Here is a 25,676-nt window from a genome sequence, read left to right as displayed (position 1 = left end):
TGGCTTTTTTTTTAACAAAGCATAATTGCAAGTTGAAATATTATTTTGTATCCAGATTTATACAGACTTGAAGAAACAAAGGAGCTTTAGTCTACAATTCTAGTATACATGCCTACCTGGAAGTAAGTCCAACTGATTGCACTGACTTTATTTCCAAATAGCAATTCACAAGACAGCAGTCTGAACCTCCATTCTGGAGTAACTGAGAACATGTCCACACAGGACTTCCATCTCCTAGCTGAGCATTTCATTACAATTAAGTATGAGGAAGCATCCATGGGAGGATATGGAATGTTTCCCTTTTGTATGTTGCTACCTCAGAACCTGAAAGCTACTTATGAAGTCTGTATTCAACCTTTCCCCAACTTCATGCTCTGCAGACGTAGTAAATTACAAGCTACATCATCTCCATACAACATTATCCCCTATGCTGACTAGGGATGACAGGAATTGGATAATACTGTATATTTGGATGACACAAGGCTAACTGGATCTAAAAGCAGTCCTAAGCTAAAACAAAGCTCCTCTTGACTGTGTCTTTTACCAGTATGACCTATTGGCTAACCTGATGGGTCTGGATGAGGAAAAGCCAGGCTCAACATATGACTCAGAAATTAGGGGGCAGGGGTTTGAGTCTTTAGTTAATCACTTGATCTACCCTACATCACTTTGTTGTTGTGAAAGTTTTAAAAAAACACTTCAATTTGATTGTTCCTGTGTTCCTTATTTCTGAAACAGTCTGCATGCAGCCCAGTTGTCAGTCCCAGTTAGAATAGGCTCATTGAAACAATGGAACTTACACTATATGAATATTGGCTCACCAAAGTTCAATTGATTCAATAGGTTTACTCTAGCTGAGAATAATAATTGGACATACCGTAGTACCATGACATAAACTTAAGAGTCTTGGCCGTCTCACTGTCTATGTCACTGTCATGGTAATCCAGCACACTATCACGCCTGTTGTTTTTGTTGCTTGAACTCCCCCTCTACCCTCCCCCACACATTACAGAGTAACCAACAATAAAAAAAGGCAGCAAGAATACCTGGAAGCTGGATATCAGCTCTCAGACCTTTTTATTAAAACTCTAGTACAGTTTGACAGGAACAGGCATGTGTACAATGCAGAAGATAACAGTACTAAATACTGTCCAAGATACAGTAACAGCACACTAAAGGGGAAAACCTCAAAACAAAACCATCTCTCCAGTATAACAGTTCTGCGTTGTTCATTAAACACATCCATAAGTTCCTTTGTTAGGAAGATTTCTCCTTTCAGTAACTTTTGGCTTCAAATTGCTGAACAACTTTTGAGTCTTCAAAAAAAAAAAAAAAAGATCTAGAGGCAGTGCTTGACATTTATATACTGAGCATCTTCAGGAGATGGATAAAAAGGTATCTAAGATCAGCAATGCCTGCCAGTAACCATGTCCAGGAACTACAGTGAAACAGTAGTAATGCCAACCAAAAAGTCAATCAATATAACAGAAGGGAGAAAGCTTTTGATAGAACAGTTAAAAGTGTGGGATCTCATGATGACACTGGCAGTGTGGAATAACCCTGGGATGTTTCAGATATATATTTTTATACATTGAATACATAGCAAGCAGGATTACAGCAACTAGGCAGGTCCTTAAAAGTTATACTGTACTCTCCTTTATATTTCTAACAGGAAAAATTGATCGAGACAGTCCCAGCTTTTTAGTGACAGTCAGTGAGGATTCAACAGTCCTGCAAAAACAAGGATTTTTAGATTCTTTCTTGGTAAAAGCATTCAAACAGGAAAAATGAAAAACTGTTTTCCAACCAATACTTATTTTAAGATTGTCTCTGTCCTGGAGCCAAACAGACAAGAACATCTTTGGATTTAAAAGATCTGGCACTGAAATCATACCTTCAAATACTTGCTTGCTTGCCATTGATTCCTAGACATGAATGATTTCTTAAAATATATAATAAAGAAGAAGAAAAAAATGAGAGTTGTGCAGTGGAGAATCCAGAAGATCCTTCAAAGGGAAGAGCGGTGATGATTCATTCGGCCTTCTAAAGGCTGGAGAAACTGCCCAGACAGCACATATGGTAGCTTGGCTGAGTCAGAAGGAAAAGACAAAGGCTCAGTGGAAATGGACAGCATCATGATGGACCAACTACAGAGAGGGCTAGAGCATCATCACCCTTCCCATGTGTATTTGACACTTGAAAAATCCACACCACACCAGAGTATCATTCCTTAGGCTAGGAGAAGAAGCATCAGATCTGGGTAAACTCTTTTTGCACAATAGCTTAAGTATAAGGAGCCCTGGTCATTACCCCCACCTCCCCTCCCATTTCAGAGTATTTCTCTACAGCATGTCCATCTCTGCCCAGTTCATAAGCTCTATACTGAGTGACTATTTATTTAAGCAATGCTTCAAATAATCTTTAGCAGACTGTTAAATCAGCCTATCCACTAAATGTGCATGCTACCTGCAAATAAAATAAAATAAAATAAAATCCTAGCTTAACAAAAAAATTATGTGAGAGAAGGGGGATTTGATTGGACAAGTAGCACTCCTGATTCTGATAACACTAAGTGTATCATACCTCCCAAGAAGTAATAAAGAAAGTAGTAATAATATAAAATACTGCTCTTTGCAATTATAGTTTTAAATCTTTCCAGAGGTAAGATTTTAAACAACTGCCTTACTGAGAAGCTTGCATCCAACTTTTACAAAAAATACCTATACACTCAGACCAGAAATGGTGCACCGTCAGTGTTAGCAACCTTGAAGCTAACTGAGACTAAATGGATGAGGTTCTCCAAAGAACAGTAATCTCTGGGCTGGTGTCCAGGAGGACACATTAAGATCTTCATAGTGGAGTCATCACCAAAGACAGGTGACATTTCTCTTTCTGATTTCTTTGTGGCCTGAGCACTGCCTTCCTAAAGGATCCACAGCTGTGGTCAGGCTGATCTTGCCTTCGGACCGAGCGTAGGAATAGTATCCAGGACAGGGATGGCCAATATGTGACTGTCCAGATTGTCCCTTGACTGCATCTCCTAACATGCCTCACTATTCACTGTGGTGGCTAAGGCTGATGGGAACTGCATTTCAACAACTCCAGATCGCCACATATTCCTACTCCTGATTGAGCATGAAGGGAGAAATGTCATAGACGGATATTCCAAGTGAGGGTTCAGATCATCCTTTCAGCAGCAGAATACCTTAGCTTTTCCCATCTGAACAAAATGTACAGTCCTTCAGGTGTTTCTCCTTATCAACCATACAGAGAGGTCAGGAACAGAAAGGAAGGAACAGAACTGCAATGTTATATTAAGAGGTATCAATTGAATCAAGCATAAGAGAATCTCTAAACTGCAGAAGCCCAGAGGCAGCATGGAATATCAAGTGGACAGACACTTGCTAATTATAGTTCTTTTTGTAATCATTACTGCCAGTCACTAGGATCCTGATGCAAAAAAGGTCAGTACTTAATTATCTTAGTTATAGAAGTAGCTGTGGTCATAATCAGTTCTAGCTGCAGAAAGTTCAAACGAGCACCCATGTTAACTCATGACCCAAGTAGTGAATACAGCTGGATTGTGAAGCAAAAGGACATCACTATAAAAGAGCACTTATATTCCCCCAGCAGGAATTATCATAATCACTGCTGGCATAATTTCCTATAGTTTAATTTTGGAGTATAATTAAAACAATGTTAATTTCAAAAAAATACAGTAATGTAAATAAGCCATGTAGAAATATTGCACTACGTAAATTTAAATGGGGCATGGTTCCATTTAATCCCCTGAACATTTTCTTTTAATAAGGCCCCTTTGAGACAAATGTTTTCAGCTGCAGTTTAATTTAGCAAGGCCACAGCTAATCACGCACATCTTGTGGATCGCACAGCTCCTGCCCTCTCCTTTCTGAGTGACTCTGGACCAGCAGCACTGGCGTGAGCAGTTCCAGTGGCCACTGTAGGTCAAGGAGTACATGCGCTGCCCCCTCATGCCTCTTGCACTGCCATACAGCGACACTCGGAGGGGAAGGACAAGAAAGCAAGAAGGAGAGGAAAGCAGCTGAGGTGTCTTTCTGTAATGATCAACTGTATAGTCTAGCTTTTCATATTGAATGAATGAATGTTTTCTTTTCAAATGGCAACACCTCCCACAATGCCTTTGCCCTTCTCTCTCTCTCTCTCTCTCTCTCTCTCTCTCTCTCTCTCTCACACACACACACACACACACACACACACACACACAGAGAGAGAGAGAGAGAGAGAGAGAGAGAGAGCAGTGTAGTCACCTGAAGTGACCACCTCACCCACACTGGCTAATGGATGGGCCAATCCTGTGGATTAGAGAGCAATATGCATTATTCCTGCTACAGACAACTAAACTACTTGAATAAAATGAAACCAATGTACACGTTTTTTCTGTTTACAAGACACACTTTAAATGTAAAGATGGAAAACCTGGCCAAAGTTTTTACAGCATCCAGTCGATAATCAGAATACCAATGCCTGTATTTTCACCCACAGCCTTAACGGTCAGGCCAGTTTTCAGCTTGGAAGTTAAAACAAATCAACTAAAGGATGCTCCTCTGACTCTCTTGCTGTTTTTGCATGGCCATGAAATATCACTTTTGGCAAGCTTCTGATTCCTGAGGGAATCCTTGGCTTTTTAACAACTTGATAACTGAAAACCAGCAAATGGCTCTCTTCCAGTTACTGTGACACCTTGTTAGGGTAAGCTTTGTTTGCTGCACTTTGCATGTCACATTGCTGTTAGAAGGCATAAAACCTTAATCTGGAAAAAAAAGGGACAACTTCCATGTGTGGTGATTAAATACTAATTATATTTTGTGTTTTCAAGTTCAGTTGCATAGTATTCCCATTGATTTTAACATGGCTAAATCCTTTCCAGAAGTAGCGCAGGATCAGTTCACTTGCTTTAGTCATTACTTGATGACTGAAAACAAGGATGGGGGATAGCTTTATTGGACCACTGAAATATAAGACAATCTCTTGAGATAACATGTTATGATTGATGGTGTTCTGTGGCACCTTTGAGACAGCAAGTTTTATTTGGCATTAGCTTTCATGGACTGCTGTCTGCTTCTTCTGATGCAAGATTTTAATTTTTTAGTAACTTATTGGTTACTTCTTGCTTTTTTGCTCTGTGGTGAGATCCAGCTAAAAAAGCAAGAAAATTGTCTGAAGTTTGGAAAATACCTCTCAAAACGCCACAAAAAATAATAATTGCTAGCTCCTCACTGCCAATGAGGAAGAAAGCAAACAAAAAGATACACTACTATCTCTACAATATTACTTGCCAAAAGAACACCAGAGTACTGTACCCTTATTACCTCCAAAGTGACACATTATAGGTACCTTGTTACTTGTAATGTGTTTCTTCCAACCTCTGAGTGCACACTGATGTAAAGGTTCAGATGTAAAAACCATATAACTGTACAGTATTAGGAAACGTCTAAAAGATGGAACTTCCGGATGTGTCAAAATAAACCCCGGTGCAATTTCTACAAACTAGTAGTAGGGGAAAGTGTGAAGCAACCCGAGTTGTGTTTTTTAAAAGAAGAAAGCAACCAGCAACTGTGAAACTGAAGCAATCTGGAATGAGGATGACAGAAGTAATTCAATGAAATCGGCTTGGATTCTAAGGTCTCACTGAGAATATGAGGTAGGAAGGCTCCTTTCAGAAATGGGATCAAAGGACAGAGAGAACATATAAAGTTGTATTTATCTTGACTTACACTTACTTGCCCATCTAGTTTGGTCTTATCTACTTGACCATCAGCAGGTCTCCATAGGTGGGGCAAGAATGCTTTCTAGCCCTATCTGGAGAAGCCCAGAACGGAACACATAACTACAGTATTTCCATTCAAAGCATATGCTTTCTCACTAAGTGACAGCCCCTCTGAGCAGGAAAGAAATGGAGAACACAGACATTTAAGAGATCTGAAGCCTGAACTTGTTAGTTTGAAGTAAATACCACTGGGTTCAATGGAGCACACCACAGTAATTGTGCAAAGGCTTGCAACATTTAAAGGACATGTACTTTGATTTCAGGGGAAAAAACTGAAGTCTGTTCCACTCCCCAACTCCTTTTTCTCATATCTCTTATCTTTGTGTAAGGGGTAACACCAGATCATGGTGCATACATGTTTGTGTGTGGGTGGATGTATGTACAGCTCACTACACCTTGGATTACAATAAGTCTCTTAAACTGCACAGGCTGGAGATTATCCCCCTTGATACCAATGAGCTTCTGCAAGGAGGTATGCGAGACCTCCTTTCATGAGTTCCAGAAGAGGAACACACAGAAGGGGATTTTACCCATATTTTAGATGTATTTGGGGAGTAGCAATTTTTACGCAAAGAGACTATGCTACAAAATGTCTGGGATATGCTTCAGGCTAACAGTTGCACGCTTATATAAATGCAGCAGGCGTTGAATGTTTATTACAGGAAAAACTTCCTTTTATGGGATGGTTGTATTTGGTCCAGCTGCTTTTTGTTGATGATGTTTTTTACTTCGTTACAATAAGCGAAGTCTTACTGATGTTTTTATTTTAACAGGAAGCACAAAGGAGCGTTGCTGGCAAAGTAGGAAAACCGTAGTACAGATGATTTCTGGGCAGCTCAATTATTACTATGATATTTAAATATCTTAGCCAGCTAACATTTTGGTCTTTCCATTTTCCCCACTCGCTTGGGCTCCTCTGAGAAAATGAAAATATTCTGAGAAATGGAATGACAGTATTAATACACAAAATATGTATTTTGCTTGTACATTGCTTCTTTTGTCAAAAGTTCTCAATGCAACCATAAATATATAGGCCACTGTGTATTTAATAAACAGAATATTAAATATTTTGCTTGTGCATTGCTTCTCTCCATCAAAGGCATGGCAAGAAACTTTGTAAAAATATTGTACACAGGCCACTGTGTATTTAATAAACAGAATATTAAATATTTTGCTTGTGCATTGCTTCTCTCCATCAAAGGCATGGCAAGAAACTTTTTAAAAATATTGTATTCTTATTATTCCTTTCAGCACCGGAACAGCAAGCAGTTGACATTACTTGTTGCAATACTGGAAAAATAATTTACCAATTGCTGGATGGGGAGAGAGACCAGAACAGTACAGCTGTTATGTCATACCTCATATGTAAGCTCCTCATTGTACAGAGCTAACTATATTATTGGAAACAAAATGCTACAGTAAATGTATACAGAACCTGCTGGTCAGTTCATATATTGTCATTATGTTGTGCCTTGAGCATCTACAAGAGAACAGTGTACAATTACTACAGGCACAGATAAGCTGTAATTCTTTTCCAGCAGTGTTAGAGAAACTGTGATCCTACAGATATTGCTGGGCTGCAATTCCTGTCACCCTTAACCAGTCTGGACAATGATACTACTCCTACTGGGTGGCCATAAGATCCCTAGTCCCTGTGCTGCTCATTAAAAAAAAATGGTCAAGAACACTTGATCCTCACTCAGTTGTTAGCCTGCACTGGTCCCAGGAAGCTTCCCTCAAATTTGGCAGCACCAGAAAGCCCCCATCATGATGTCAGCAGAGGCAAACATATGCCTCGTATTCAAAAAATAGACCAAATACCCACCATTGCTTGTGGAGAGATCCAAGCAGAAGATAACTATTTTGCTGGAAGACATGCTGCTCCTGCACTCCAGGATGGGAGCTAACTTTATGCTGCTTCCACACATGAGGCAAAGAGAATCAATGTATTCGCGAAGGCTTTCATGGCAGGGATCTAATGGTTGTTGTGGGTTTTTCAGGCTCTTTGGCCTTGTTCTGAAAGTTGTTCTTCCTAATGTTTCGCCAGTCTCTGTGGCCGGCATCACTACACACAAAAGACCAGCTAATGACACCCATCAATCACAGTGACAGATAATCTCTTCTCCTTACCACAACAATACATCCACAACAAGACACACTGATCACCCATCTACAGAAAAAGACAAAAGCCATCTCACAGCCATAAATACTCCACTCCCAAGCCAACTACACCAGAGCACAGAATGCTGTCCTCTGAAGATGCCGGCCACAGAGACTGGTGAAATGTTAGGAAGAACAACCTTCAGAACACGGCCAAAGAGCCTGAAAAACCCACAACAACAAAAGAGAATCACTTTCAGCTTGGAGTATATGTATTTGTTTATATTTTTGAAAGACAGGAATGCAGTAACGGTACATGGTGTACCGAGTCAAGGCAGGTATGTAGGTTCTTGATTTTGCTGGAAAGGATATGAAAATATAAACATGGCAATGCCACTCCCAAGTACACATGGAAGTGTTCCAATGTCATTCTATATATGCAACTACAGTCTCTAGTCAAATCTAACTTGGGTAGAAGAATAGTTAAAGTAATAGAGTAGACTGGAGATGGAATATTATTCTGTGTTAGTACCCCCTGCCCCCCCCCACATCCATACATGCATATGGACCAAATTTGTAACCACGTCCTTACCCTGTTTTTGATTTATCTAGAAAGACATGGGATGTACTGAAAGAATACCTCCGAGTGCCTGTTTCCTTTAATATGTAAACAAATTAACCATCTCTGTTATAATGCCCTGCTGTTTTCCCAGGTCAGCTCTTCTGGGATTACTCTGGATTCAGACTTGCTATCTGACACATTAGCAGTTGATTGGTTGTAGGCAGCTGCATCCTGTTCCCTGTACTGGGTCAGAAGATCAGTAGTCATATGGGTAAAGATCGCTGTTCTGATGAGACTGGATCTCACCCAACTAAAGCTGGAGAGAACAAAATGTCATGCATTATATTGAGAATGACAATGTTTTGAACAAGTTCTCCACCTCAGAACAAATATTCTATTTGCTACTCTTCCTGGCACTCTCAGTGAAACTAGACAAAATGGCCAGAACCAAACAGCTCCTGCATCTTTGCCATGTAAGCTGAAATTCTGTTTGTTCCACAACTGTTCAAGATAGAGGAGCCTTGTTCTAGTTTGTGTTTAATTACTCTGAACGAACAATGAAGATCAAGCTAGAGTTTCTGCAGACTGTCAAGAAAATGGTGAAGAAAGCTGTACTTGTACATGCCACAGTTGCTGTGGCTAATTTGTACATCAGGTTGAGGTTGGATATTCAGGACTTCCAGCTCAACCTGTTTTATGTGGATTTAGGCAAGTCATTTTCTTATGCCAGGAAAGTATTTTGCAGATTCAAGTTCTTAAAGACATAGGCATCACATAAAAGAGAAAAGCAACCCATGAAAGGGGACCCATTACAACTGAATCACAATGTAGAGTTCTAAAACATGATAGATTCTTGCAGAATCAGTTCTTTGCAGATACCATGTTGTGAAAGTAAACAAAGAACACCCGTTGCCAGCTTTCTGGAAAATGAGTATTTAGCTTTAAATGGGCCAATCAAGCAGGAGAAGAGCTAGCTAGAGCATCAGTGACTCAAGAGTTCCCCCCTCCCCTTCTAAGCTGTAACAAGGATACAGCATTTGGAGCTCTGAGCCCACCTCCAGCCACTCCTTCCTGGGCAGAAGGAATCACAAAACTAATATGGCCATAAGGTTGTCAAGATTTTGATGTCCCTCCCATTCCTCCATTCTCTCCCTATGTATCCCAGTCTCAGATGATCCAGACTTAACCAAAAGGGCAGCAAGACTCTGGCCACAATATTTGCCAATTGAGAGAGAAGCACAGAGAAGCTGTGCTTCTCTTTCCTTTGTTTGTCTTATCTCTTTCCTGCTCTGTTTTTTATTGCCCTGGTCCTGTTGACCCTGTATAAGGACAGGCCCACTGCTTTGAGATGACAGGTTTTCAAAAAAAGAAAAAGAAAAAGAAAAAGCAGTGGAAAGTGGGAGAAAGAGCTGCATGTGCAAGAGAGGGAGGAGATGTGGTGACAGGGAGGGAATTAAGGCTGCAGCAACAGTGAGGAGATTGCAGGATTCACTGCTCCTAGTGTCCTGCCATCTGAGGCTACCTTCTCCCGCTTAATGTAGGTCTAGCCCTTGCTATAGCTGCCCTTGCCTTCTCTTTGCCCTCCCTGCTCCACTACATCTGCTGTAGGATGACTGTGTATTCCTGCTAATGGAGTCCCTACATGTGGGCAACGGCCATCCTCAAGAGAGTGGGGAGAAAGAAGGAACAAACACAACTCTCTCCTTCATCAGCACAGTTCATGCTGAACACTGAACAGGTGGCTCACTCCCTGGCAGCGGCAATCCTATGGAGCAAATTCTTGATCATTTGAAGCTTCTTCTGCATTTGGATTTTGCATGCATTTACTCTGGATTAAAATGTATTAATTTCAATGGAAATTGTTTCAAGTTGAGCCAAGTTCGCCCATGCAGCCTTGTCCTAGAGACAAAATGACTGGGGCTTTAACTCTAAGCCTCTGGCTCTCTTTGCTTTATTTCCTGAAAATGTTTCTTTAATTTGAACATTTCCTCTCTGTAGGTGTCTTCAGAAAAGCTCTAATGAACATTCTGAACTCAAGATGTATAGACATTACTGATTATCCTGTATTGTACATGTTTGTGAAGAAAAGTCTGTGTGAAGAGAACATCTAATGGAAACCCATTTCAGTACTATGGAGATTTCTACTCAGCTTCCCAGAAGCTCACTCCCTTATTCTGCTTGTTTGTTCTCACAGCAGCAGGACTGTTAGTCATGCTTTTTATACCAAGTTGCATAATGCCAAGTCTAAAAATTGCATAGCAGAACCGCATGTCAGTTCTAATAAGCACTGCCTCAAACAATATTATCCTTGGTGATTAGGAATACTTGGTCCAGTGGGGATGTTCCATATCAAAGTGCAACAAGTTTGTCCTTGGTTTAAGCAGGAAGAGCATTCGGTCTTCAGCTGTCTTAACACTGCAGGATAAATACAGCAGAACCCATCTGGCTATTTATAGCCCAGTCCCTGCTCCCAAACCCACCTCATCCCACCCACCCTTTCCAAGAGTTCATGCATTTTATCAAAATACTCAGCACATACAAACCAATAACCTGTCTTCTATCTCCAGTTTCCCTGTAAACCTGCTATATTGATATGAAAATTAATGTATGATGCACACAAGCAGATTCATGAAGGAGAAAGATCACTGGGGCAATTTGATTTGACTTCCTGTCTTACAAAGGGCAAGGGTGTCTAATTAGTAATAAGCTGGCTGTGATTGAGCTAAACGCAAGTTTTCAGGACGTACATATGTGCTGTATTTTAGCCCGGCTGCTGCATTAACAGGTAATTGCTATTTTCATGTTGGAAGCCAGGAACCTGCATTCAGACTGGGAGGGAAAGCAATTCTCTTCAAGTGCCCCCAAAACAAACATCTCTCAAGGAATGCACCTGCAGGCCAAGCCCATAAACCTGCAACCATTAAGTCTTTGCTGCGCACCAGCCAGACATGTTAGCCCTGCAATGCCTTGAGAAGTTTTTGTTTTCTTGCTTGCCTGGGACTGCAGAAATAGTGATTTTTAAACATGGGTAGCTCAGGAAGAGCCAGAAGTTCAGAGTTCAAGTACCCATTGTGCTCCTTGGTAGAAGGACCAGCCAGTGTAGCCTTGGGCAAGCTGCACAGTCCCAGGGTGCCCTCAAAAGAAAGGAATGGCACACCCATTTGGTGTGCCTAGGGAAGCCTGGAAAGAGTCATTATAAATCAGAATTGACTGGATGGCACATTGTTGTTGTTGTTGTTGGCCCTCTCCTATCCGCCTTTTGGAAACACTAACAATTGTTTAAGTCTCCTCTAGCACAACACAATCAACATTCCATTTGTTTTCTTTCTGACCTTTGACATTCAGAATAGAGGCAAGAAACTGTGTTTTGCTCATGCTGTTTTATTAAATATTCTGTGCATGGGGGTACCACAAAATATATTGTATGTGTTCATCTTGCCTCTCTCATGATCACATTCACTGCACGGTTCATTAAATGAAGACTTTGAAGTTCTCTATTGGATGTAATACTGAGACACTATGTTGTGTTATGCGGTGTGTATCTTGTCTTGTCTTACAGAACAATACAGTACAGCAGTATCTATGCAACAGATCCATGAGCTTTAACTTCTTATATTTGGTCCCTGATGGAGAAAATAGCAGAAGAACCGTGAAGGCCAAATGGAATTCCCACAAGCCATGTTCCACCATAGGCCAAAGATTCTCCATCCCATCCCATGGTTGAAGGGAACTAATCAATTTTCAGTATTCTTATCTCTTCTGTTCCTATATTGGAAACCTCTGTCACACTGATAAATACTGTAGAGTGGTGCCTCGCTTAACGAGCGCACCGTACAACAACGAATCCGCATAGCGATCCCCTTTTCGGGATCGCTAATGCGGAGGCATACCGATCATCCCAATGGGCACAACTTGCATAGCGTTTCGCTTACCGATCCTCGCTTTGTGATGCCCATGGATCAGCTGTTCGGCGGTTCTAAAATGGCTGCCGGATGCCCGAAATGGCCGCGCACAGCATTTTTGCGCCCTCCCCTCGCTTACCGAGGGCGTGAAAATGGCAGCCGCTATGGAGGAAACTTCGCTGAACGGTAAGTTTAGGGCCCATTGAAATGCATTAAATGATGTTTAATGCGTTCCAATGGGTTTTTATGTTCCGTTCAGCGATGTTTTCACATAGCGAGGGTTAATCTGGAATGGATTAACCTCGCTATGCGAGGCACCACTGTATAAAGGTTTGGGTTTCTGAAAGTACAACAGATGAACTAAATTCACTCTAGACTTTTCAAAAGAACTCTGTCCCTGCTCTGTTGCTGTTTTCTGGATAGTCACATGGACAGAGTTCCTATTCCAATCCTCTGAAGATGCTGGCCACAGAGATTGGTGAAACATCAGGAAGAACAACCTTTAGAACATGGCTAAAGAGCCCGAAAAACCCACAACAGCCATCAGATCCCAGCCGTGAAAGCCTTCAAGAATACAATATTATAGCCAGTTTTAGTAAAATAGGGTGAACTGCAGTTCCAAGCAACCATAACAATTTAAAAATCAAATAAAGGATGTTCCTCCAGTTCCCATCCCTTTCTGCACATTTGCATGCACAGCTGATTATTCCTTTTTACCCATTATTTTAAACAACTCTGCCAACACCTATAATAGATAGACTTCCAGCAAATGCCTTCTTGACCTGTAAGGTTACGAATATTCCCTCATCTGAATAGACATGTATAGTCTTGGACTGTCAATCCCCAAATTAGCTTCCAACTTGCAAAATTGGCATTATTCCACACTGGGGTGCTGTGTACCTGAGCCTATTATAGATTATGATATTCTTCTCAGATACCACGCCAATGACAAGAACCACATATCAGTGCCTTATCATTACTTTGATGAGCTGAAACCTATTTTATTCTCTTAGCTCAATAAGGCATACAGTTTGAAGCGTGTTTCTTTTCATGACTCACTCAATACTGAGGATGGCAGGCTTAACAGATAAATGAATACACTTAATTAAACAAATCACACAACTGCAAAGCATGTCTCCGTGGAACAAACGCCTGACAAACCTGCTGGATGTAAACAGCAGATTAACTACTGGAATAGTGCAGAGTTCATTCATAGCTACCAAAGCTAAGGAACTGCAAATAATTGAAGTCTTGGCATTTTATCCTTCTCCTTCTTCAGATTTTACCAGCAGGAAACTGTGTGAAATATGACTACGGTTTTCTCTTGATGAAGGGATGCCTCGGTTTTCTCCTGATGAAGGGATGCCTGCATCCAGAGTGCATAAATCAAGAGTCTCTCCAGGTGAGCCTTTCTAGAGCTATCACATTGTTCTCTATGCTGAGAATCACTAACTACCAACAGCATGTTAATGGTCTTCAACTTACAGTCCTATGCATACTATTATTTACCAGTAAGCAAGACCTACCCATGATTTCTAGGACCTTGCCCAGAGACAGAACTAACTTTAAAGCTACAGTTTTGTGCATACATAACTGAGTGGAAGTATAACTAAGCACAGTGGGACTTGCTTCCTAATCAACATGCACAACATGAAGTTGTGTATGCTCTGAGGCAAGGTTGGCAACTTGTGGCTTTCCAGACGCTAGTGGACTGCAATTCCCACCAGACCTTGCCAAAACAGATGAGGTGAGATGGAGTGCAACAACATCCTAAGTGTCATAAGTGGCTCATCCTTGGTCTAGTGCATTTCTCTTCAATTGGTGGATGAGAACCTCCATGCCAACTGCATTTAGATGTAAGCTGGGTCACACAAAGCTGAACAATAACACTAGAGCCACCATCTTCCTTCCTTTTGTCTTTCCTGAAGGAGTGGCAGAATGGTAAGAGAAGAAAGAGGAGGAGGAAGACTGGGAGAGAGCAGGGTTGGAACAGAACAGAAAGATAAAGGGATAGACAGGCACACTCAGGAGGAAAAAAAAGAGTCAAAACATGACCATACTTGGAACTAAAGCCGGGCTGCAAGTCAAGCCAATGCCCAAGGCAACAAGAGTGACTATAATTCTTGTCCCATCCTTTATTCTATTTGTTTTTGGGCAGATGCAGAATTTTGAGCAGATCCAGCAGTGAGAGTGGGCAAAGGCTCCAGGAGCATGTAAAAGGAGAAGCTTTAGAACTGCTAAAGTGTGGGCAGTTTAATTTTTGATATGTAAATTCTACACATCATAGATAGCAAGAAACAATCGAGAGAAAACCTTGGCAGTTCAATTTTATGTTCTAATAAGAACTCGTGTGTTGGTTCAAGGTGTGTTGGTTCGGTGAACAGAATAGAATTTGAAAAGACAGCAATCCTTATCTTTAAGCACACTACAAAATGTATAGTCTGATTGTGTGGATCATTAAAAGCAGTGGCTTACTCTCAAGGAAATGGGTGTTAGTTTCAAGACTTGATTATTCTGAGGCACCAGCTATACTGTGGACAAGAAACTACAGTTAGGACAATATGGAGAAATACTGTAAACTGGTTTCCCTTAGGCAAAGATGTTAGAGGTGTTTTTCTTCCTTTCTGTTCAATCTTTGCACAAGACATATCATACAGAAAGCTATGTTAGATTCAGATGACAGAGTAAAAGTTGATGGAAGAAATACCAATAATTTAAAATACACAGATGACACTCTATTACTAGCAGAAAGAAGCAATGACTTGAAACCACTCCTGGTGGAGGTGAAAGTAAGACTAAAGCTGAACATTTAAAAGACAAAAAAATGACTATAGAAGAACTGCATAACTTTGATGTTGACAATGAAGACACTGAAATAGTGAAAGGTTGTGTATACTGTACATTAGTTCAATCATCAATCCAAATGGAGACTGCAGCCAAGAAATCAGAAGATGACTGAGGCTGTGATTACATGGTCAAATACCATGGGGTTTGCTTCACTTACAAAACAGGTGAATTTGAAGGGTTTTTTTTAAACTGACCATATGTCACAACGGCTGATTTGAATTGGTCCAGCCCTTTTTGCTCCCAAATCTGCTCTTTTTCCTCTGCCACATGGGAGGGGGGCTTACTTTTTCAAGCTAGAACAATTTGAACAGGCTTTTCCCAACATGGTTATTTGTGATACATTCTTATAAAGATGGGATGCATGTCTGTAGATGGTGTTTTAGTGACATGGGCACCTGGGGCAGTTCAGGACTGGGGGAAACATGCCCCCACATGCTTTCCTCTCCCCTGCTTGTTGTCTGATTTTTTAAAAATTATTTCTTTTAATTTCTTACATATATGAGATTGGCACTAGATCACCTTATCGCTAGGTCCTCATTATTATTATTTCCCATATGTATGCCCCATTAAAAAATAACCAGAGGTGGGACCAGCGCAAGGAGGGAAATAATTGGGGGATATGGGCTGGAATGTGAATCACATTGTTTCCAGTATGAAGGGTAAATTCCTGAATTAGTCTGCAGCCTCTTTGTGAGCACTGACTGGGATTTTAAACATAATACAGACTGCAAATCAAATCTCAGATTCAGAAGGGTGGTTATGAAGGAATGAGAAAATATCTTCAATTATAAGGATTTGTCAATGCAGAGAAAACATCCATGGCCAAAAACATCCACACTAGTGTATTCCCAATTACTATGGCTGTGAAAGCTACTCAGTGAAGGAAGCCACAGGAAAATATCAGTTTGTTCAAGATACGCTGTTGGAAGATATACCATGCATCAGTTAGACATCCAAGTGGGTTCTAGATCAGATGATGCATACACTTCCTCTAGATGCAAAAACAATGAAACAGAGGATGTTGTACTACGGCCATTTCATGAAAAGGAAATCACTGGAAGAGACAATAATGCTATGAAGACAGCAGGGGGAAAAAAGACAGAGCAAACACGAGATGGATTGACTCAGTAAAAGAGGTTATGGCCATGAGTTTGCAAGAGCTGAGGAAGGTTGTTGAGGACAGGACGAACCAGAGATCATTTATGGGGGCACTATAAATCAGGTGATTTGACAGCATGTAGCAACAAGATAGTTTGCACACTAGTTGCTGACATCTTTAAATCTATATAAGCCCTTGGATCTGAGATGAGCAGCTAGTGGTTTCATATGAAAACTATCAATATACAGTACTACCAGCCTGCTTCTTCCTGAAAATCCCAGCAACATAAACCATGAGCTGCAAGTTTGGGTCTGGTTTTGACATATACTTGCACTTTATCCGATTCTACTTGATTATCAATGTTTTCAGTGTCAAAAAAGAACAAGTGAAACTCCAGTACAAACATAAGCAAGGAAGGCATGGAAGCAAATGACTTTTAATCTACTTTGAGGACTGTATAGGAAAATTGCTTTATAGTGGTGTTGTATTTAGTTACTGCTGTGTTAATTGTTGTGTGCACAGCTTAGCTAGACCTCAACCTTTCTAGTCCCATATACAGATGCTGGTTGAAGTAACTCTAAGTGGTTAAAATTTTGTTCGTTGCCAGGGAACTGTTTCAAGGCATTTTGTAAAGAAAGTGGTAGCACTAGGAAAGCAGCTGATACTGTTATTTGGAATCAGTGTTCCCCATATACAGCCCCTCACATCACTCAGAAGCACAGACATGTACAGAAGTACAGAGACTTACTATTGGAAAACATGAGCATGGAATTAGTTGCATAGCCTTATGACTAATGACTCACTTCCACAGTCATGTATGTGCATTTGGACGCAACTCCATTAAATGTCAGCTTAGGACTGCCAGAACTAACAGGTGATGGGAAATGCTGCATCTGATAAAATTCCCAGTTCTCCACAGCTATTTAGATATACAGCACAAGGCTTATCATGGATTGATTCAAGGCCCATCCATATGTTCTTAAATGATATTTACTTGCATCAGATACCACTATACTCACAGATATCAATTTGTGCATTTATATTGTACACTGAAGTATGAAAACAAGCACGTTCACCATATACTTGTATGCATATGACTCACATGCAGTTTGTTCATCTGCAATTTAAATATGAAGAATATATATATTGACAAAAACCCATACACAGAGCCTCTCCAAATGACAGAAGACTGTGGGCGTGAGGTCTGTTACAAGCAAGTAATAGAAGCTTGCCAAGATTTGAACAGTCTACTCTAAATATTCCTCTTAGTCCGTAAATTGATCTCCCAGTCCCAAGTTGTAATGTCATATTTTTGTCTGTATTCATATCACCATGATAACTATAGCCCTGAAGGACCTTTTGTCAGTTTTCCTGATGGCTGATCTACTGGTGCTTCTCAGTCCGCCCCTTGGGCACTGGGGGCTTCCAATAAATGCATCTAGAGCTGGGGCAGGCAAGCTCTTGCTTTCCACATGTTGCACAACTGCAGCAGCCCCAGCAGTATAGCCAACGGTGCAAAACAACATCTGAAGGGCTTCCTTTTAGAGACAGGAAGTTTCCCTTTCCTCTGAGTATGTGCTCAAATGCTCTTTGTGCCCTACGAAGACTGGGCACTCCGTTCTCCATGCTCCATCCTTCATTTCCCTCTCAACAACATGGGAAATGAAGGACTGGCACAGGCTAAACTCATGATCTGGATTCAGAGATCAGCTTTTAAATAAGGCTGTGAACAAACTATCCACAAATGCCCTCATACCATACTGGCTGACTTTTCCAAACTAGACACGTTCTCTCATCCTGACCTGAGCACATAGTCAAGGAAGGACACCATTAGAACACAGTACAGGTTCAAATGGAACCAAAGCTAGAGACCACCTTAACCCTAATATCATTACATTATCTTTGGCCATCTCACTGTTCAAAATATGGTCTTCTGAAAGGAAACTACTGTATTGAGTATGTTTTTCTACTATATTGAACAGAAATGGTTATTACGTATTATGAGAGACGTAGTTTCTGAATCTTAGCTTCATGATATCAACAGTCAATTCTGGGTTGTTGTTTTTTCTGTATCAATTACTTCTACCATGCTTTCACTATGAGTATCTATATATATAAATAATAATTTATGGAACTTTAATGCTTGGAATATTTATTGGTTTGCACTGTATGCAAGGAAGCTTTCCAGAGGCCCCGGATCCTGCCCTTATTCAGTAAATGAAGTTGCCTGTGCTTCAGAATCAGGTCTAGGCTGTTACAACTTGCTTTTCAGCTCTCAACGGAAGGGCAAAGAGCCAGAAGATCTGCTCATGATAATGATTCAGTCTTATTTGGTTATGTTTTCTCAACTGTCTATCTTAAATGTGCCCCCTTGTAACTGCTGGTTGCTACTATAATGGAAACCAACACATTTACCCAGCTTAGTTACTGTGGCCTTTAAACAAATGAGCTATGCAATGTTCTTCTTTTGTGCATCTTGGTGTAAATCAGAGCTCAGCTGCACTAAATTCAAGGGATATTATTAGGGGGATAAGTCAGGGGAAAATCTGTCCCAGCTGGTGAGAAACCTGAAGGAAGGAGAATGAGAAGGAACAGGAAAAATACGTGTTAGAATAAAGGCTGGCAGACACAAGGAGAGCACAAGCTGAAGGAGGGAAAATGTATGACTGGAAAAGCTGTGGCCCTCCAAAAAATAATTGAACTCCAGTTCCCATAAGCCCCATTGAGAATGAACAACAGGAGTTGGTACCCAGCAGCCTCTGCAGGGTCACAAATTCCCCATCTCTGAGATGGACAGTCTGAACAGAGTGAAATGAATTGGGATCAAGTAAATATATTTAACCAGATTCTTTATGTCATAGGTGGGGAACATTTTTGCTTTTGAGGGCTACAGCCACACCAGAGGAGTGGGGGGGGGAAGGGCACATGCTAGCAACAGGCAGGTTCAAAATCAGCACTCTGTTAAGCCAACTCCTTTCCCCTCCCCTTCCGTCCCCGATATGTCCACTGCTTCCTCCCCACCCCATTCTTTCTCTCTTGCTGCTCACTCTTAACAGAGCTCCAAACTGACAGATCTGTGAAATGAGTCTGAGCACCACATGTGGTCTTACTCCCACAGATCGCTTGCCACTGCTCTATATATGGCCATAGCAAAAGAAAAGATTTAAGCCATTTTGTAACGGAAGAAGTGAACAAACAGAACAAACAAAAATACAGTAACAAATCAGAGGAAAAGAAGGTGAAGAAAAAGAGTAAAGTTTGTGAATGACAAGCCTAGATGAAATGGTGACAGAAAACCACTAAAAAGAGACAGAAAATGTGTATCTATACTAGATTTTTTTTCTACAAAATATACTGCTAGCTTTAAATGACAGAACTGTGGTACTGGAAGGGACTCCAGACATCATCTAATCTGATCTCAGCCGTTATATGAAAACTTACACAGTCCGTGGTTCATCCCGCATGCTGTTTTGATTAGTGTGCTGCTTCTAGAATTTTTTAAAAAAATTTGAGCACTATCCTGTATTTCTCTGAACCAATAGTTCTCTGTTTTTTTTCTTTCCTCCTCCTTTGATTGAAAGAAGAATAGTGCTAGATATTGTTTTAGGATTTTTGGGTGTGTGTGTTTTAATATTTTAGCTGCTACCCTGTTTCCCCAAAAATAAGACCTAACCTGAAAATAAGACTAGTATGATTCTTCAGGATGCTCATAATATAAGCCCTACCCCCAATAAGCCCCAGTTAGGTGAAACCCCGCCCTCCAGCATTGTGTAGCATTGTGCAGCAACCAGAAGAAGATGACATGATTGTATTTGAATAAATGTAGATTGTTGTACATGAAAAAAATTAAAACAGCCCCTGAAAATAAGCCCCAATGCATTTTTGGAGCAAAAATTAATATAAGAAACTGTCTTATTTTTGGGAACACATGGTATTTGTGTTTTCCACAGAGACAGAGGGTTCTGTTCCCACCCCCACAGACAGAAGCTATTTCTAACTGTTCAGTGTGTTTAAAAAATCTTAGGTAAAAGAATAGCCAATAGTCTAACATAAGGCAATGCACAGAGATGGTAACAACACAAAAAGTAGTGTCAGTGAACAAGGGACAAACAAAATGAACAAAAATGTAAAGAACACCAACAAAGAAATGCGAAGGAAACAAATGCCTCCAGTAGTGATATAGCAAAAGCAAAAAAGAAATTAAATTAAAATGAGAACAATCTCTCCCAAGGGGCTTAAATCTTTTATGTGAATAAAAGACAGCAGGGTTTGTCCAGAAAAACTGCTTCAAGAACACCAGTCACACAACTTAAAGAGTTGAAGATGAATCAGAAGCTCCCTTGTGGGATTTTCTGCATTTGGGAATCTTGTCTTATACGTTGTATGTACGCCGCCTAGAGTGGTCCTATGTGATTCAGATAGGCGGGATATAAATTAAATAAATAAATAAATAAATAAATAAATGTGAGAGAAAGGTATTGCTTGTAGTGGAAAAATCAGACAGCAGCAATAGTGTGGGAGCCACATAAGTGCCTCAGATGAGGGCACTGACAGAACCCAGGAAGAAATGGGTGGGAGAAGCCACAATTGCCTTGACTACTACAGTACTGACAGAGTTATAGAAACAATGAGACCCAATGTTACAACCTGACCAAAGATGTGAAACGGTCATGCAGGACAGCCATCTCAAAATGCAACATTCCCTTCCCTTTTAAACCGTAATGATGATTTAGCTGTTGCTCAGCTGAGAAATCTGCCTCATAAATATATATTGTTTTCTTCATCCACAATCTGCCCTCCATCCATTGGCACGTGTCTCAGATTCTCCTTCGTACCTTTCCGGATGCCACCATCAGCAGCACAAGGGAAATCTCCAGCACTCAGAAGAAAGCAAGTAGCTGCTTTTCTACTTTTGTCCCTGGTACTTGAGCGCCTCATGGGCTGCTTCTCTTCCTGTGATGATGAAAGAGGCTGCTCCTCATCCGACATCACGATGTTCACATCGCCATTCTGCTTGGAATCTTGAGAAGGGGGGGGGGAAATAAGCATTAGAAATGAGAGGAGACCAGATATGGCCCTATTCTGGCAATGTTCCAGCATAATCTGCAACAGAAGGACAGAGGCAACAAGGGTCCCTGTTCCGTATTTGAAGAATCTTAACAGATGTGTATATGTGGTGGCAACTGGCATGCCTCAGCTCTTTTTCTACTCCCACATGCTTTGTTGGCCAACGAATTCTATAGCAAAAGCAAAGCAAAGCGTGCTGCTTATATACCGCCCCATAGTGCTTCAAGCACTCTCTGGGTGGTTTACAAGTTAATTATGCAGGCTACACATTGCTCCCCCTCCACAGCAAGCTGGGTACTCATTTTACCAACCTCAGAAGGATAGAAGGCTGAGTCAACCTTGAGCCCCAGGTCGTGAGCACAGTTTTGGCTGCAGTACAGCCGTTTAACCACTGCGAGAAGTGTCAGTGCGTTTGTTAGAAGACGTTAGGGGCATGTTTGTTTAATATTATTATCTGTAAGTATTATTACCACAAGATAACGTCCTCAGATACTTACCTCAGGGTTGCTGCCCTGCCTGCCTCAGGGAGCTCTCAAAGATTATAATAGTTATGGAGCATATTCCTTCAGAAAACTCTTTAGTGACTTCCTCCTGAGATTTAACTGGCAGTATCTTAAAGGACCTATGAAGCTGTAAATGTAGCACATTTGTTTTGCCTTCATAAGTACAAAGAGGTGGCCATTTAGATCCCCAAAAGAGCACAGTAAACAGCTCACTGAGAGCACATGCCACACAATAAGAGGCAAATTGGCCTGCAGTAAAGCAAATATGTGATTGGCAAAAGAATAGAGGAGGAAGGGAGCCCTCTTTGATGCTAGAGCACGAACCCTCTATGAGAGCTACATGAGCACCAAATATAAGCCCTGTTCACTCATTATTAAAGCAAGTACACTTGCCACAAGTGGAAGGGAATTGGGGGGGGGGGTAATCCTAACCACCTGCTTCTAGTTTTATTCCTCTACTATACATGGAGGGGTGTGTCTCGCCTCTCTGTGGGAACTCTCTAAGTGGGTTAGAATCCTGGAAAATCAGCATCCAGAGTTGCATGAAGAACCCCCATAGATAGTGGGGTCTTTCCAGACTCAGCATCACCTTTCCAACAACAAAAGCAGAAGCAAAGGTGACAGGGCTAGCATGGCTCTTTTCTATCTGTAGTAAGTGTACTTACTTTGCTAATGACTTAAGAAAACTCTAGTAAGCCCTAGGCTGCAACCCATTCATCTACTTTTAAAAGTCTCATTGCAGTAGAAGACAATATCCCTGCCATTTTGCTGCATCCCAACAATTTATAGAATCTGGGAGCCTGGCCACAATCCTGGCACATTTCTGAAGTACACTAGAATCAAATTCTCATCTTCTAGACCAATAACCTATCCTCTACAGCTCTTTCCAACTCTGTGAATGTGAACCTACACAATACCAAGCACTCCTGAACCACATGCTCTGTGCCTCTCTATTTTTGAAGAAAGAAGGACTTGAAGGAAATGCCTCCAAGCACATGTGTTGATACTGTAGTGATGGCACTGCATAGTTTCAACATAAACCAGACTTTCCTCCAAGCTGCTTTCATTCTCTGTCAGTTACTCGGAGAAATTGGAAGAGTTCCTTTGTTGTACTAAAACTCCCAGAATCTTCTAGTTATTGGCCATGGTGACTGAAGAACCTGAAGAGTCCTAGCCCAGAAAAGGAACTTTGCCATCTCTTGGTTACCTGATACCCATATATATCACAGGTAACAGGCCGCCGCCTCTACTATTCCAGTACTGATATGGTCAGGCTAAACCAGACCTGCCATTCTCCAATAGAAATGCCTTTAATTCATTTTTGAAGCAACAACAGAAGTGAGCTTTTCAGCAACCATGCCTTGAAGTTCTTGCACTCTCTGCTGTAGATTTTTGTCAGGGAGGACCATCTGTGCCAGATATGCCAGTTGCACTGTACCTCCTTCTCTTTTCTACTGACAATAGCCAGCCAGCTATTCTGTTGCCAGCCTGCTTCCTTCATTTAGGTGATACTTGGCAACGGTTACCATTACCTTTCATCTACTTGTCCAAAAACCTTGTCTGCTCACTAACAAGCTTGCAGAAGTTGAATTACTAACCTTAGGCTCATCATCATCATCATCATCATCATCATCATCATCATCATCATCATTTTAAATTAAAGAAAGATGAGCTTCCAGCTACAGACAGCTGCACTGGGAAGCAAGCTAAGTGATTTCTGGGCTTAAACCTTTTATGCAGTTTGAATTTAATTTGTTCTGATCTAAATCTAGACAACAAACGGCTCATTCACACTAAGATCTCAGCTGTTTTTGCAGTTCCCATTCTGGTGTTATCAATGCTCCTTTACATATGTGCACATGTGCATCGACACATCAGCCCCCAGCCTAGCCTCTTTAGGAGTCATTTACCAGAAAGTACTTCAATAAAAAAAAATCTTGCCTGTCTTCTGGCAAAGATGGAGAAAGAACAATCTCTCTTCCCCTTCTCTTCCCCTTCAAATACTGCTGCACACTTAGGTCCCAAAGCACTCTCCACTGTTAGCCAAGAGTCTGCAACAAGACACCCTGGAGAGGCACAGCCCTGGGCAGCAACTACAGCAGTCTTAACAATTGCCAGCTGATGGAAGGAAAAAGCATAGCACTCAGCAGGAACAAATTACCCACATCAAGGATCTTCCACCTCTCATGCTTTGCTTTCCCCTCTGACACACACATGTGCATTATTCCCACCCACCCACCCTCCCCTGACTAGGAGAAACAGCCTGGGAGAAACATGTTACAAATAATTAGTTTAATCTCAAAGCCTTTCATGGCTAGGATTTGGTTTTTCGGGCTGTTTGGCCGTGTTCTGAAGAAGAAGAAAAAAAACCTTCAGAACATGGCCAGATGGCCCGAAAAACCTAAAACAACCAAATAATTAGTTACTTGTAATTAATTCTTTTTTCCAATAATGAACTTATGACTACATTACATGATGACTTTAACTCGTCAAGAGATGACTTGGGGTGGGTGGGTATATCTGTTATTTTTTAATTGCTTTTTTAAAAAGAAAAGGATGTGCCCCCAATATGTGGAAGAAAAATATTACATGGGCTAAGGGCTGACTCCTAGCTTGTGCTACCAAATGAAAAACACCAAACAAGTTAAAAAAAAAATAAACACAGATGTGGCCAGAAGGAAACTTCTGGAATTTTTTTCATGTTAAATAGAACTAGAGGGGTCCTGTGATATATTTGAAAATTGAATGTTTAGTTCCTAGGAGCCCCTAGGAGCAGTGATAAACTGTTTTGGAAGGGTTTATTGTTGTTGTTGCTTTTACTGGAAGATGCTTTTTAGGAGCAGTTGGCATCTAGAGGAGTTCAAAAACAGTGTTGGGAGCTGCAAATGGCCTCCCAAGCCACACTTTGTCCACGATTGCTTTAGAGAAACAGGAAAGCAAATGGATCTTACTTTTACACATTTAAGGCCAAATTACATACACATAATATAGCAAACATCTCTGAGTCCGTGCCTGGGAGTACCCCTCTCTTTTTTCAGTGAACAGCTCTGCAGTCCTATACATCAGTGGTTCTTAACGTGGGCGATAATGCCCCCCAGGGGGCGATTTCATTTTTCAGGGGGGCAGTTGAATGAAAAGGGGCGGCGTGGGGGCGCTGGAGCAGAAGGGGGGCGGAAGGGGGGCGCTGGAGCAAGCCAAACCTGTGAAGATGGATGCAGCCTTTTTACAGTGTGCATGAATATATTCCTCCAATTTTAGTTTAGTTTCCGACTTTTTGTCTTGAAATTTTTAGTTCCTGCATTTGTTTTTATGCCCTTTTTATATTTCTTTTTGCGTCTTAAAATTCACTTGCAACTAAATCAGTACATGTTACTTTTTTGGGGGGGGGCATTTCATATTCTTGGAATTTAGTTCTGTTTTCAGGGGTCATTGGATTTAAGTGTCATAAATAAATAAATAAATAAATAAATAAATAAGATATCACCGTGGGGAGGGGGGCGATGATAACTTTCTCAATGGCTCAAGGGGGCGTTTCTTTCAAAAAGGTTAAGAACCACTGCTATACATCATAGGTAGGAAGCATCTGGCTATTCAGGTTTTTAGTATTCAGCCCCCTGTGACCCTATGTAGTCTGGCCAACACCAAGGTGCTGTGTGTGTGTCATCATTCAGAACAGCTGGAGGGCTAAAAGTCCTCCAATCCTGTTATAAACATTTATTTGGGAGTAAGTCTTCTTTAAGTCAGTGAGGCTTCTGTTTGAGCTCACATTCATTAGACTGCGCTGTTT

General features: G+C 41.0%; 1 protein-coding gene and 1 long non-coding RNA gene across 4 annotated transcripts in view; one reads left to right on the top strand and one right to left on the bottom strand.

Moving 5' to 3' along the window:
• Positions 1 to 1,043: 1,043 nt before the first annotated feature.
• The window catches only part of KCNC4 (potassium voltage-gated channel subfamily C member 4), a 45,513-nt gene continuing 20,880 nt past the window's right edge, over positions 1,044 to 25,676 (bottom strand). The window contains exons 3-5 of one of the 3 annotated variants that reach the window (XR_013544856.1): positions 21,155 to 21,340; positions 1,895 to 2,088; positions 1,044 to 1,731 (exon numbers count right to left, since the gene is read on the bottom strand). Coding sequence is in view for 2 of the 3 variants with exons in the window: in XM_072997491.2 (XP_072853592.2) it covers positions 2,009 to 2,088; positions 21,155 to 21,340 (266 nt within the window). In the remaining variant the exon portion in view is untranslated. Of the gene's footprint in view, positions 2,089 to 21,154; positions 21,341 to 25,676 lie in introns of all 3 variants that reach the window. The other 2 variants (XM_078392773.1, XM_072997491.2) reach the window with 2 other exon arrangements.
• LOC144589021 (uncharacterized) lies at positions 2,085 to 20,601 on the top strand. Its single transcript, XR_013544858.1, has 2 exons — positions 2,085 to 5,683; positions 7,061 to 20,601. It is a non-coding gene; the product is annotated as an uncharacterized LOC144589021 (long non-coding RNA).

This window comes from Pogona vitticeps, chromosome 4 (genome assembly GCF_051106095.1).
Source record: "Pogona vitticeps strain Pit_001003342236 chromosome 4, PviZW2.1, whole genome shotgun sequence".
Taxonomy (NCBI): domain Eukaryota; kingdom Metazoa; phylum Chordata; class Lepidosauria; order Squamata; family Agamidae; genus Pogona; species Pogona vitticeps.
The sequence above is the reverse complement of the archived record's forward strand: the minus strand, read 5'-3'. Positions and strand labels throughout refer to the sequence as shown.